Consider the following 15,010-nt stretch of genomic DNA (forward strand, 5'->3'; position numbering starts at 1 on the left):
AAAACCAAGTATGTTTGGTAAAGTTGGTGAGAAACTCACCTTATGAAGTCACAAATTTGAGAGGCCACTAACAACATTTGCATGAGAGTAGAGTGAATCCCTTATCTCCCTCGTCTACTCTTAAACAATGACGTACATGGTTTAGTAAGGTCCTTCATTTTATCTTTAAAATAAATATTCTGATGAAGAGGTATCATTGTATAATGACACTTCATAAGTAAATAAATATTTATGTTAGGCCACATACGTAAAGCGGTAACGTTACCAGTTGCATTTTGAAACGCTGCTATTATAAAAATTCTAGACAAACTATAAAAAATGCTACCTAGATCACTAATCACTACTCGAACCACTATCTTGCCAACACTTTTTTTATACAAAGAGTTAATACTTGTAATAAGCATGTTTAACCGGCAAAACATTAAGCATTGGCTCGAATGCTATAACCAAACATGGTCATACCGTCATAATATAATTTACTTTTACTCTGTATATAAGGTAGTTTCGAACAAATTAACCCGAATACAAGGTCCCAAAACTTTGGTTGGCACAAGCCATCCATCCGAATCAAAGAACCTCAGCTCACTACACTCCACAGCTTCCTTATTCCTTATTCTAAAGCCTTTGCTTACTACCAATTACAAATTTACAATTTTGCAACTCATTGCTATTTGATGAGCATCAACACCTCTTCATTCCTATTTTTCTAGATTTTCTCCCTCAGATTTTTGCGCTTCACCCACCGATTTTACCCCAGAAAAACATTCAATAAAATCATCAGAAATTACATAAAAAAGAGGTCTTTTTTTATTTTATTTTCTGGGTCTTTTGTAAAATTCAATATAAATTGAGCAAGATTTGATAAATGGTAAGAATTCTACCAATGGCATCCACTTTGAGGCCATCTCTTACCTGTTTCAGGTTTTCTTCAAATGCTCGTTTTGGGGTTTCTCTCTCTTCTCAAAGGCCGCTTTCTTCTCTTCACCTGGGTAGTGGTATGTAATTTTTCCCCAATTTATCAAAATTTTGATTATTTATTTTGGTTTGTAATTGAAATTTCAGGTTTTAGCTGAATTGGGTATTATTGTTTATGGTTCAAATTTAATAATTGGGTTCTGGGTTGTTCTATATATGTATTTAGTGTATAAGGGAGCCAAAGGCAATGATGTTGACGCGATTCGATCCCGTGTTTTGGGTATTATAGAATTTTTGGAGTGATTGAATTATGTGGCTGTATTATCTTGTGGCATTTTATCAGTAACTTGTAATTGGCCTTATTTTTTAGTAGTTAAAGGTTAAAAGTTAAAACTTTGTATTATGTTTATTTGATGTTATGTTATGTTACACTTGACATTGATAGATGGACTGAAGGATTTACCCCTTTACAATTTTGAGTATTTATGTAAAATGAGGTGATTCCAATTGATCGTTTGTTTATTAGAGACTATATCGAAGCGTTTTCAAATGGAGTAGATATTTATTATTACCTAGTGAAGAGCTGTTTTGGGTAAGAATTGATATGAAAGAAGATAATTATTTGTGAGGAATGCAAAGAGTTTGTTTTTTATTTTTAGTATCACTGATGTTAGTGGAGCTAAGCTGTAAGTCGAAACTCGTAATTATGTAAACCTTATAAAAGAGTGATGTGTGAATGTGGTGTGTTCAAGATTCAGATATTGAGATGGGAATGCCTATGATTCTTGTTGAAGCCATATACATTGATGTTTGTGCTCAATAGTGAATAGTTGTTACTATAGGAGTATAGGATTTTGAATTGATATTTCTTCATTTTTTTTCAGCTGTTCCGCAGTCATATTCCTTTGGTCTAAGAGCTTCAAAATTGTTGAGAGAGGGCAATGGCTTGTCTGTCAATGCAGCTGGAAATGCTGCACAAGCCAGCACTAGTGCTGTTGAAGAGAATGTTCTGGAGTGGGTCAAGAAAGACAACCGAAGGATGCTCCATGTTGTTTACCGTGTTGGAGATCTTGACAGGACGATAAAGTACTTCCATGTTCCTTCATAATGTAGTTTTATACTCATTTAACAGTTACATTCTTCATGATTTTAATTTGATGGTTTCAGATTCTACACGGAGTGCCTTGGAATGAAACTGTTAAGAAAACGTGACATACCAGAGGAGAAATACACTAATGCCTTTCTTGGTTACGGGCCAGAGGATTCACATTTTGTCATAGAACTAACTTATAGTAAGCCACATTATTCCTTATGAAATTGTTATCTGTTTCAATATGCAAGTTTCTAATCGCCCCCACTCCCATTTCTTTTTCATGTTTTTTATAATATTTATTCATGTTTATGTTCATATGGTGCTGTCAGATTATGGAGTTGACAAATATGATATTGGAACTGGTTTCGGTCACTTTGGCATCGCAGTTGAGGATGTAAGATTCTATATCTACCTTTAAATGTTTTTCTATATGAAATAGACGCTACACAATCCAGAGATAATTTTTATTTATTTAATTATGTTATGTATTTTGATTATATGAACTCAGTGATCTTCGATGCTCCTTTTGTCTTTGTCTTGACATATGTCAAGTAATTTGAAGTTTGCTACTGAAAAATAATGCTGCACTCCCTTAAGATAAATTGAGTCGTTCCATCAGATGGCAACGATGCTGCAGTCCTTTAATCAGTTAATTGGATGACAAATTGAGTCCAGTTTTTTCTTTCTTTCATTTGATTAGTGAATAGTCCCATCAGATGGCAATATACACTCATTTCAAAGTTTTAAATTTGATTGGAGAGATTATACAAGAAGGGATTTTTGGTTTTAAATGTATATAAGTGTGCATGTTTAATGTGGGACTTTTAGTGTGTGTGCTTAATTGTCGTGTAGAACACTTCTACTCAGGCTATCACCATTTCCTATATTCTTTAGATCTAATCTTTAATACAGGTTTGGCGCATATTTGTGGGTGTGGAAGCTCCTTAGTATAGGTTAAAAATTGGCGTAAGTGCACACTATGAACCTGACCACACTTTTAGCCTATTAGCTTCCTGGCAGCATGAGGAAAATATCTCCTGCATGTGCAGTTCGATACCAGTGCACACCATTATATCCTTTTTCTGCTGCTTCTTTTCTCTTGTTTCTTTGTAGTCTGTACAGTTCTTCATCCCTTTTCTAGACGTCACCAGTGCCCTGTGCTTTCACTTTTCTCTTGTTTTTTCCTTTTCATTCTCCTTATGTCAATTGTTTCCATTTTCTTTCCCCAGTTTCCTTCTCCTTCTTAAATTTTTGTTCTTAATTTTTCTCTTCTTTTCATCTCCTTATTGTCGCGCTGCATACTATATGTCCTGTAAAGAAATTTTCGTATCCTTGTAATTTACTTGGTGCCTTTTTAACTTCTAATCCTATCCAAAATACTTCAAAGCTTACCTATTCATATTTATATACTTCGTATAACTAATATTCTAATAACATATAGTTGTATAGTTATAGACCAATTCCAAAATAGCCATGTAACTGCACTAAACTCATTATTGGGACTTTGGGGACCTATTAATAGGCCTCTTATAGCCTTCAATTTTGAACAATTTTTGACTTTTTTGGACGTGGAAAGGAAACAAGTCGAGATGTTTCCCATAGACCCCAAGATGCATTGGGAGTTCATTTGGGTGGTTGGAACCGTCCACTTTGCCTTTAAATTATCCTTTTACCACTTACGCCCCTATGATTGACTCAAGGCCACCATGGAACTTTATATAACTGATTGGTCATCTAAGGTTCCAAACGATATTATATGACCTTGATATGCATCCCCCCAAATCCCGAGTTGTTTTCGACACCTAAGAGACCGAGGCCTCCAAAATTGATATCGCCTTCGTTTTGGACAAATTTGGACTTTTCCAAATCTAGAATGGAAAGTGATCGAGGATCTTCCCATGGACCCCACGATACCCCGCAACTCCGCGAGGCCACTTAGGTAGTTAGAATTGTCTACTTTGCCTTTAAACCGTCAACTTAGCCATTTATTTACACGCCTCTCTTAATTAACTCAGTGCCACTACGGGTCTTTATGTGATCGACTCATAATTAGTTAAAAAAACCAGACAAGAAAGAGGTATAGGTGTTTTACATGGACCGCACAAGCCACAACAACCCGGAGGCCATTTGTGTGGTTGGAACTGTTCACTTTGTCGCCTTTAAACAATCAATTTAGTCATTTTCGTACGAACCCCATTAAATAACTCAAAGCCACCATGGGCATTTATTTATATGACGGTCATATATGCTTCAAAACTATATTATATGACCCCAGGACACGTCTCCTTTGATTACGTGAGTTTTTTACTGAAACTGCCAAAATTGGTCCAATTTCACGTAACTCACTCTCCAATCTGTTTCTTTAAATTAGGTGATTTTTAGAATTTATAAACCATTATAGTTTTACATGTGGCATTTTGAGGGGCAAATGGTTTCTAAAGCGGGCCATGAGATGATGTCATATACATCATGTTCATAAGGCACACTTTTTGCAAAGCCTTACAGATCATTATGACTCAAGCGCTCAAGTGACAATATGCTCTAATTTATGTTGTTTAATATGGATAGGTGGTTTTACAGGAAGACCAAACTATCAATACATCAACAAGCTTCTTAATTACTTATAAATAGATATAGTATGATTTATATCCTTTGTGTTTATCTTCCTTCACATTGCCATGGAACTCTGGTTGAAGATATAATTGTATGGATAATTTATGTGAGTTACCTTACTCCACCTCTTTGATCAGAAGGGTTAAAACACTGTGCATATTTATTATTGGCTTGTGTAACGAGGATGTTATCCTACATAGCAACTTGATTCTTAGGAGAAAATTTTCCTTGTGCATCTCTGGTTGTGTGCTCTCTTTTTGTTTGAATGTGTTTCTGGGTTTATGTTCATTTGTCTGTCCTTGTACAGGTGGCCAAGACTGTGGAACTTGTAAAGGCTAAAGGTGGAATAGTAACTCGGGAAGCTGGACCCGTTAAGGGTGGAAATACTGTCATTGCATTTATCGAAGATCCTGATGGTTACAAGTTTGAACTTATCGAAAGGGGGTCTACACCTGAGCCTTTGTGCCAGGTAATGCTGCGAGTTGGTGATCTTGATCGATCTATTGAGTTTTATAAAAAGGTAAGAGGTGTTAATATTGACCCTTGACTGGTTGGTACTGGTATTTTATTTAAAAGAACTAAAAAGCATTTTGTATTTAGGCATATGGCATGGAGCTTTTGCGGACTCGGGATAATCCACAGTACAAGGTAACATATTGCATTTACTTCGTCAAATGTCAATTGCAGCCAAAAATTATACCTTAATAAGAATTGGTTCAATCAGCTATGTGTGTACAGTGACTTATTTGGTTGTTATGGCTTAAAGTTGAAAGTAGTTTGATTTTGTGTCAGTGTGAAATATTGGCCAAATCTCTTTTGTGGAAATGAGTCCCATTTCCTTGATGTGATGGATAACGTAACTATTTGTCTGATCTTCTATCACTTCTTAATTCCACTAATCTTATGCTTTCTCATTGTGTTTCTATTTGCAACATCTTGATTTTGAACTATGAATTTACTAGGTACTACCTGTGGGGATTCATGTTTAGGAAAAAAATTGTCATGTGAGATCATTAGATTTGTCTCAATATATGCTTTCAAAATATCAACTTTTTAAATTTTTTACTTTCAAAAAATGTAAAATATTATGCATTAGTATATGTGAAAGTCAAAGTGTTTCAACTAAGAAAAAAGAGGAAGTATACATCTTCGTGCTTTCTGATTTCAATATATGCTGATCCGATTGGATTTGATTCTGCCCAAACTTTATTCTTCAAAATTCTTTCTGAAGGTAATTTGGTACATGAGCATGTAACTTTACATGTTAATATATTCTTTCAGGATTTTAGACGGACAATTAATCAAGCTTCTATGTAGTTAAATACTTTTAATTTACATTTTGTATGTTAGGAAGTAATTAAGTAATTTTGGTCTTGCCTCTTGCTGGTTTTTTTTTATCAGAGTTTTCTTTTTTGTTGTACTTTTCTTTTCGTTGTTGTACGCACAGAATACTGTTTTAAAATTACTTGAATTGCAATGGTGTAGTGGAATATAACAACTCACCTATGCACATTTTGAAAGCCATGATGTGTGATGTTGCAACTGGGATGTTCTTTTCTCAACTTCACCATCTTTAAAATGATGTTCGGAGCCACTATCTCCATGATTAAAGCTATCAAACTAGGAACAAAATGCAGGATTGAAAAATGAATATAAGATTGTAAAAAATTAAAATAAGGATGAATTTACACCATTATATCAAAGTCTGAACACTTCAGGGTATAAGCTATTGCAGACACTTTACAGGCTATACCTAGTACTATTTTGTGGCACTTATTTTGGTTTCACTAATCTGTTTAATATTCTCTCCCTAATCTCGCTACTGCAACTTATGCACTATGTTAAACCTTTGGGCCTGCTATTAAATTCTCTGCTGTCTATTTCAGTATACAATAGCAATGTTGGGTTATGGTCCTGAAGACAAAAATGCTGTTATGGAGTTGACTTACAACTACGGAGTTACTGAATATGACAAAGGAAATGCTTATGGTCAGGTATGAATAGTTTGTTCTTCATTCACTAACTTTTGCTTTGTTGCTTTGGAATCATGATGTATAAATATTTAAACATGGTAATTGTTAAAATAATATTATATTGACTTGTTTTTATCACCTTTTTGGCTTTATTGCATTGTTTTGTTCGGAGTGCTAGCTACTTGCAATGTTAATTAGTGATCCATTAAGTTGATCATGAGAAGTTCATCTTGGACTTTAGGTATATAATTTTTGATAAGGTGTTCAGAAGTAAAAGCTAGAGCTTGACCTCTGATATATGTTTTTATGAATGAAGATAATTCTTCTAGGAGCTTAGAAACCAAGAAAAAAGAATGAAAACAAATTTCTTGAAAAAGAATTAACATGCTTTAAGTTTAGATCCCTAGCAATGTATCCAGAGTAGAACAAGGTATGCAAAGCACTCTCTATTCATAGATTTATTCTTCAATCTTCCTAACTCTTTGTTTATTCTTAAAAATCTCCCATCTTGCTGACCATATGCTTAGAGGATAGCTGAACAAGCTGATCACCAGAGGCATTTTCTTCTCATATTATTCCCAAACCTCACTTAAGATACTTGCATATGCCCTTGGGTAAATAACGTTTATTGGTTTCCAAAGAGGTATGAAAAGAGGGACTCATGCTTTGTATAATGTGCACTTTTTCCCTGGGGGAGAAGGCTCAGGAGGTGTATTGTGTTTTGTGTGTTAGGGGCAACTCATCTCACTCCTTACCTGAATGGCTGAACCATATACGAAGTATATTAGTTTAATTTGTGGTGTTCTGGATTTGAAAAATCCGATATTTATGTAGGTCTGACTCGAGCACCTTTGAAATCTAAGAGTCTGTCATTAGTAAACTTCCAGATATTCTGCACTTAACTCTTTTTCTTGCCTTCTGGCATTAAAACTTACGACTTTATGAGTATATATTTTTCTTTTAATGACCAACTAAGTCTTTTGGGGTTAAACTGTAACCATGGTGCTGCAGATTGCAATCGGAACGGATGATGTTTATAAAACTGCTGAAGCAATCAAACTCTGTGGAGGAAAGATTACACGGGAGCCTGGACCATTGCCTGGCATTAACACCAAGATAGCAGCATGCCTTGATCTTGATGGTTGGAAAACGGTACGTCATTTAAACTTTGGGATTTTTAACATCATGAACATATTAGCACTATATTGACCTAGATTAACTGATGCCTACATTTTAAAGAAATATTTTTTTTAAATTTTTTCTAAATTTTATTTTATTTATTTATTTATTTATTTATTTCTCTAGAGCTTAATCTTTATTTAGTACAGATGGCTTACAGTCTAGCTTAGAGTACAGATGATTTAGTTTGAATTTGGAATCACAACTGTATTTCTAAATTTGGTTTCTTTATTTAATCTTGTAATTTAGGATGGTTGACTACTTAAATGTGCAACCCTGATACAAACTTGTCGCCCCCAACATCTATGCGACTATGCCTACTTAAATAAACCCCCAAAACAATAAGTATATTCCTGCCATTGAGCTAATTTTCTTCATACATTTGGGTGATAAATTTGCTGCTGTGTTACAAGATATTGACCCTTCTAATCTCTCTGCGTAAGACCTTGTAATCGTGTTAATAATGGAGTGTATTTGTAATCTTCTAAAATTGATTATGTGTATATAGAGGAGCTGTTTTAGAGTTATTAACAAAGGGACTCCTGTAGCTTCCTCTTTGACTCGTTTTAGGTTCTTCCAATTAAAACTCTTGAATCTTCCAATCAATCAATACTACTAGAGGTTGACCCTTCCAATCTAACTGAATGGTGTACTATCATCAACGTTTAAATGATGGGGCATTCTTGTAAGCTACTAAAGCTTGATTGTAAAGCAATTAGAGGAGCTGTTTTTGAACATAGTTATGCGCTAATTCAGCTTTGTGTTTTAGAATCCACGACCTTATTAAGTTCTTCTTCAGCTTGCGTCTGTAGCCCTCTACTCAGTGCAAAGTATCTTACAGTATATTCTCTGTGCAGGTGTTTGTTGATAATATTGATTTCCTGAAGGAGTTGGAATGATGCTCACGGGTGTCTCCAGATTTCCAAACTTGTGTTTACGTTAGTGTAAATTATTTATTTAGCATTTGCTTATTTAGTTTAAAATCTATAGCTCTTCCACCCAAAAACAATTCTTTCGTCAAGTCATCTTTGCATAAAAGAGTATGTCCAAAGCTCTTTTAATCCTTTATTTTGGGTTGTAGATAAAATTATAGTGATCGTAAATCTTGCTCAATAGCTTTGTAAATGACCCTTAACTGGTCATTTCCCCAATGTTTTTGGGAATAAGGACTTGCAACAATCCAAGAATTTAAGAGCCATTATTTTACTCCACTTAACTCGTGTTGTAGAGTGCGCCCGAGTAGATAGTTTATGATATCCCTGTCATTTTTTCTTAATTTTTATTTAGACAATTTTGTTTTTTACCACCTCACAAAAACACGAAAATCTCTTTTACCACCTCCCAAAAAAAAGTATTACTTTACCACCTCATAAAAAACACGAAAATAGGTTTTACCACCACTTAACTGATTCCGTTTAGGAATCCGTTAAGTGGGCCCATAAAGCCACGTGTCGTGTTATGATTGGCCAAAAAAAGAAAAAAATAATAAAAAGAAAAAAAATTTAAAAAACCTAAAACTACCTAGCCACCACCCAACCCACGACTGCCCCCCGAACCTACCACCGGCAGCGCGGCTCCACCCCCTCCCTCTCCCAACCCACCTGAACGCCCCCTTCCCTCTCCCGCAACCGCAATCGACCCAAAAACCACCGACCCACAACCTTCAATGACCACGAATCCCCCCAAAACAGCCACGATTCCGGTCACAAATGGCCGAAATCGGCCAGTTAAGGCCACTCAGCCCCAAAACCAGCCGATTTTGGCCATTTGTGGCCGAAATCGTGACCGTATTAGGGAAGGAGGGTTTTGGGTTTGGTGGTTTTTGGGGGTGTTTCGGTTGCGGGAAAGGGACGGGGAGGGTTCAGGTGGGTTGGGAATGGTGGTGCGACACGGGTGGTGATTTCGGGAGTGCTGTGGTGAGTTGGGGGGAAGGCGGCGGCGGTGGCGCGGGGGTGGCGCTGTGGTGGTGGCTGGAGTAGTTTTAGGTTTTTTTTGTTTTTTTTTTAATTTCTCTTTTTTTTTAACAAATAAAATGCTGACACGTGTTACTGTGGGCCACACTTAACGGAATTTTTGGATGGAAACCGTTAAGTGGTGGTAAAACCTATATTCGTGTTTTTTATGAGGTGGTAAAGTAATACTATTTTTTTGGGAGGTGGTAAAACAGATTTTCGTGTTTTTGTGAGGTGGTAAAAAACAAAATTTTCTTTTATTTATTAATATTATAAAAATTATTGGTTAAAATTTTGTATTGGCATACATGTCTAAGAGAAGAAATGAATTTAAGGGAATAAGTTTTTTATCAATATTCCTTATATTACATGACCTCACTTATTGATAATAGGTACTCCATAACCCTAAATTAATCAATTACACAATAAAGTCAATAATCCAAAGCCAATTAGGGTTAGCATTTATCATATATCAATATTCCAACTCCAATGTTTTCAGCTTAAATAATTTTTACCCAGGGCTGTATCCCATCTTTGATCATTGTACTCCAGTTATCAGCACGAATTCTGAGGGAGTCAAAAGAGTCCTCTTTTTGTTTGCAAACAATCTTATGAGCCTGAATATAGCAATGCTTGTGGACGTGTGGTGGGGTTTGGCCGTTTGGGTAGAGCTGTCAATTCAGGTAAACGGGTCGGGTTTGGGTCGAGTAAGAGTGGGTCGAGCCAACTGGATCGGGTCAATTCGGATTAATTTCATAACCTATGCGGGTCGGGTTTGGGTTGGGTCATGCTTGAGTCGGGTCACTTCGGGTCATACTTCTTATCGGGTTTGGGTTGGGTTTAGATCGGGTTAATAATCGATCGGGTTACATTCGGGTTGGGTGAACAATAGGTCGAGTTTAATTCAAGTTTTCACGGGTTAGGGTAATTCTCGGGTTCGGTTCAAGTCAATAATTTGCGGGTTAGAATCAGGTCGGGTCATTCTCGAGTTTGAGTCGGGTTCGATTCAAGTCAATAATTTGCGGATTATAATCAGGCTGGGTCATTTTCAAGTCGGGTTCGGTTCAAGTCAATAATTTGCGGGTTATAATCAGGTTGGGTCATTTCCAAGTCGGGTCATTCTCGGATTCAAGTCGGGTTATGTTCAAGTTATTAATTTGCAGGTTACAATCAGGTCATATTCGGGTTCAACTAACTATAAATAGATAATTATCATTTTTATCAAGCTAATTATTTCCTTTGACTATAAAATATACTTCCTCCGTTCTTTTTTACTTGACCGCTTTGACTTTTATACTATTTACCACTTCTCCTTTGGCAGTCCTTTGTGAATGATATGTAAGGAAAAATATATTCATATAATATTTTTTTTAATTCGTCTCAACAAGTACTATCATAATATACAACTTTTATAATTTTTACTTATGAAGAATTAAAGTTATTGATCGCTAAAGTTTTGCATGGGCAAGGTTGATAAAAGAAACAGGTCAAGTAAAAAAAATAGAGGAAGTATGACAATATACTAGGGAAATGTAGTCTATAATTTAGTAAGATAATTATCTCCTTTGACCATACAACAAATATATACTATATTTAACTTTTAAATTTGAGAATTATGCTCCTTTTTTTTTTGCTGGCCTAGACCGGCTTGGTCTCCCTCCACAAAATGCTTTGATCAACAATAATAAGGTGGTCTAAATTGCATTTAAGGTGATTTGAAATCGGGTCAGGAACAATTTGGGTTGAATTTAGGTCGGGTAAATAAAAAGTCGTGTTAATTTCGAGACAGGTTAGTAACAGATCGGGTTGAATTTTTGGGTCGGTTAAGTAATAGGTCTGGTAAAATTCGGGCCGGGTCAATTACAAGTCGGGTTGAAATCGGGTCAGGTCAATAACAAGTCGGGTTGATTTCGAGTCGGATTTGTAACAGGTTGGTTTAAATTCGGGTCGGGTTAGGAACAAGTCGGGCTGAATTCAGGTCAGGTAAGTAACAAGTCGGGTAAAATTCGGGTTTTGACGGTTTAAAACGGGTTAGGGTCAATTTTGGTTCAAGTCGGGTTCGGTGCAAGTTAATTAAATTGGCTGTTGTAAATCAGTAAATCAGTGCAAGTTGTAAACCGGTAATTGGCCGTTTAATAGCAAATTGGATGGTTCCACACACCCAATTAGACTCTCGTAGGGTATTAAGGACCATGGTAAACATTTCGACAATTTTTATTTCCTAGTAAAAAAAAGTCGAAAAAATTCCAAATTGAAGGCTAATATCCACACTTTTTGAGAAATTTTGGAGTATTCAGGGCCCGGTGTCTAAAAGTCTTAAAATTCTAGGGAATACATCTCGTGGTCATATAATGTCGTTTGGACCCATATATAATCATTATTAGTTGTCATAAATGTTCGTAATAGGCTTGAGTTAATGAAATCGGTGCAAGTCGTAAACCGGTAAATTGGTCGTTTAAAGAAAAATTGGATGGTTCCACCCACCCAATTGGACTACCGAGGGGCATTTGGGGCCATGGTAAACATTTCGGAAATTTTTAATTCTGTGCGAAAAAAAGTCAAAAAATCCAAAATTGAAATCCACGCTTTTTGAGAAATTTAGGATGTTCGAGACCTGGTGTCGAAAAGTTTTATGATTTTATGGGATACATATCGGGGTCATATAATGTCGTTTGGACCATATATGACCATTATATGTTGTCAAAAGTATTCGTAGTAGGCTTGAGTTAATTAATTCGTTGCAAGTTGTAAACCGGTAAATTGACCGTTTAAAGGCAAATAGAATGGTTCCACCCACCCAATTGGACTTCCGGATAGTATTAGGTACCATGGTAAACATTTCAGCAATTTTTATTTCCGAGCGAAAAAAAGTAAAAAAATTCCAAAATTGAAGGCTTAATATCCACGTTTTTTGAGAAATTTTGGAGGTTTCGGGACCCGGTGTCGAAAACCATTTAGATTATAGGGGATACATCTCGGGGTCATATAATGCCGTTTGGAACCATACATGACAATTATACGTTGTCATAAATGTTCGTAGTAGCTTAGGCTTGAGTTAATTAAATCGTTGCAAGTTGTAAACCGGTAAATTGGCCGTTAAAAGGTAAATAGGATGGTTCCACCCACCCAATTGGATTCCCGGATGGTATTAGGGAACATGGTAAACATTTCGGCAATTTTTATTTTCGGGCGAAAAAAAGTCAAAAAATTCCAAAATTGAAGGCTAATATCCACGCTTTTTGAGAAATTTTGGAGGTTTCGGGGCCTGGTGTCGAAAAGCATTTAGATTATAGGGGATACATCTTGGGGTAACATAATCTATTTGGAACCATGTATGACCATTATATGTTGTCATAAATGTTCGTAGTAGGCTTGAGTTAATTAAATCGTTGCAAGTTTTAAACCGGTAAATTGGCCATTTAAAGGCAAATAGGATGGTTCCACCCACCCAATTGGACTCCAGGATGGTATTAGGAACCATGTTAAACATTTCAGCAATTTTTATTTCCAGGCGAAAAAAAAGTCAAAAAAATCCAAAATTGAAGGCTAATATCCACGCTTTTTGAGAAATTTTGGAGGTTTCGAGGCCCGGTGTCGAAAAGCCTTTAGATTATAGGGGATATATCTCGTGGTCATATGATGTCGTTTGGAACCATATATGATCACTATATATTATCATAAATGTTTGTGGTAGTTAGAATTGAGTTTTATGAATCGGTGGAAGTTGTAAATCAGTAAATTGGTCGTTTAAAGGCAAAATTGGATGGTTCCTCCCACCCAATTGGACTCCCGGAGGGTATTTGAGACCATAGTAAACATTTCATCAATTTTTATTTCCGTGCCAGAAAAAGTCAAAAAAATTCATAAATTGAAGGCTATATCTACGCTTTTTGAGAATTTTTGGAATGTTCGGGGTCCGGTGTCGAAAAGTCTTGAAATTTTTGGAAATACATCTCAAGGTCATATAATGTCATTTGGAACCATATATGATTATTATTTGTTGTTATAAATGTTCGTGCTAGGCTTAAAGTGAAATCGGTGCAAGTTGTAACTTGTGAAATTGGTCATTTAAAGGCAAATTGGATGGTTTCATTCACCCAATTGGACTCCCGGAGGATATTAGGAACCATGGTAAAAACTTCGACAATTTTTATATCAGAGCGAAAAAAAGTAAAAAAATTCCAAAATTGAAGGCTAATATCCACGCTTTTTGAGAAATTTCGAATGTTTCGAGGCCCGGTGTCGAAAAGTATTGAGATTTTAGGGGATACATCTTGGGGTCATATAATGTCGTTTGGAACCATATATGATCATTATATGTTGTCATAAATGTTCGTGGTAGGCTTAAATTAATGAAATCGGTGCAAGTTGTAAACCGGTAAATTGGTCGTATAAAGGCAAATTGGTTGGTTCCACTCAACTTATTGGACTCCGAAGGATATTAGGGACCATGGTAAACATTTCGGCAATTTTTATATTCGGATGAAAAAAAGTCGAAAAATTCCAAAATTGAAGACTAATATCAGCGCTTTTTGAGAAATTTTGGAGGTTTTGGGTAGAGTTGTCAATTCGGGTAAAAGAGTCGGGTTTGGGTCGGTAAGAGTAGGTCGGATCAATTCGGGTTGGGTCAATTTGGATTAATTCCATAACCTATGTGGGTCGGGTTTGGGTTGGGTCTTGCTTTATCGGGTCACGTCGGGTCATACTTTTTGTCGGGTTTGGGTCGGGTTAATAACAGGTCAGGTTACATTCGGGACGGGTGAACAATAAGTCGGGTTTAATTCGGGTTTTCACGGATTAAAACGGGTTAGGGTAATTCTTGGGTTAGAGTCGGGCTCGGTTCAAGGCAATAATTTGCGGGTTAGAATCAGGTCGGGTCATTCTCGGGTTTGAGTCGGGTTCGGTTCAAGTCAATAATTTGCGGGATGTAATCATGTCGGGTCATTCTCGGGTTCAAGTCGGGTTTCAGTTTAAGTCAATAATTTGCGGGTTATAATCAGGTTGGGTCATTTTTAAATCAGGTCATTCTCGGATTCAAGTCGTGTTATGTTTAAGTCAATAATTTGCAGGTTACAATTAGGTCGGGTCATTTCCAAGTCAGGTCATGTTCGGGTTTAACTAATTATAAATAGATAATTATCATTTTTATCAAGCTAATTATTTCTTTTGACTATAATATATAAGACAATATACTAGGAAACCGTAGTCTATAATTTAGGAAGATAATTATCTCCTTCGTTTTTAAATACTTGCTCCACTTTCTATTTGCGGCCGTTTTTTAATAC

At 36.1% G+C, this 15,010-nt stretch overlaps 1 protein-coding gene across 1 annotated transcript; it reads left to right on the plus strand.

Annotated features, from left to right (window-relative positions):
* Positions 1-542: 542 nt before the first annotated feature.
* LOC110690977 (probable lactoylglutathione lyase, chloroplastic) lies at positions 543-8,989 on the plus strand. Its single transcript, XM_021867900.1, has 9 exons — positions 543-995; positions 1,800-2,001; positions 2,083-2,207; positions 2,338-2,402; positions 4,929-5,141; positions 5,222-5,269; positions 6,508-6,615; positions 7,606-7,746; positions 8,631-8,989. The coding sequence occupies exons 1-9, from the start codon at positions 866-868 to the stop codon at positions 8,670-8,672; spliced, it is 1,074 nt and encodes a 357-aa protein (XP_021723592.1). The 5' UTR covers positions 543-865; the 3' UTR covers positions 8,673-8,989.
* Positions 8,990-15,010: the final 6,021 nt, after the last annotated feature.

The sequence above is a fragment of the Chenopodium quinoa genome, unplaced genomic scaffold (genome assembly GCF_001683475.1).
Source record: "Chenopodium quinoa cultivar QQ74 unplaced genomic scaffold, ASM168347v1, whole genome shotgun sequence".
Taxonomy (NCBI): Eukaryota; Viridiplantae; Streptophyta; class Magnoliopsida; order Caryophyllales; family Amaranthaceae; genus Chenopodium; species Chenopodium quinoa.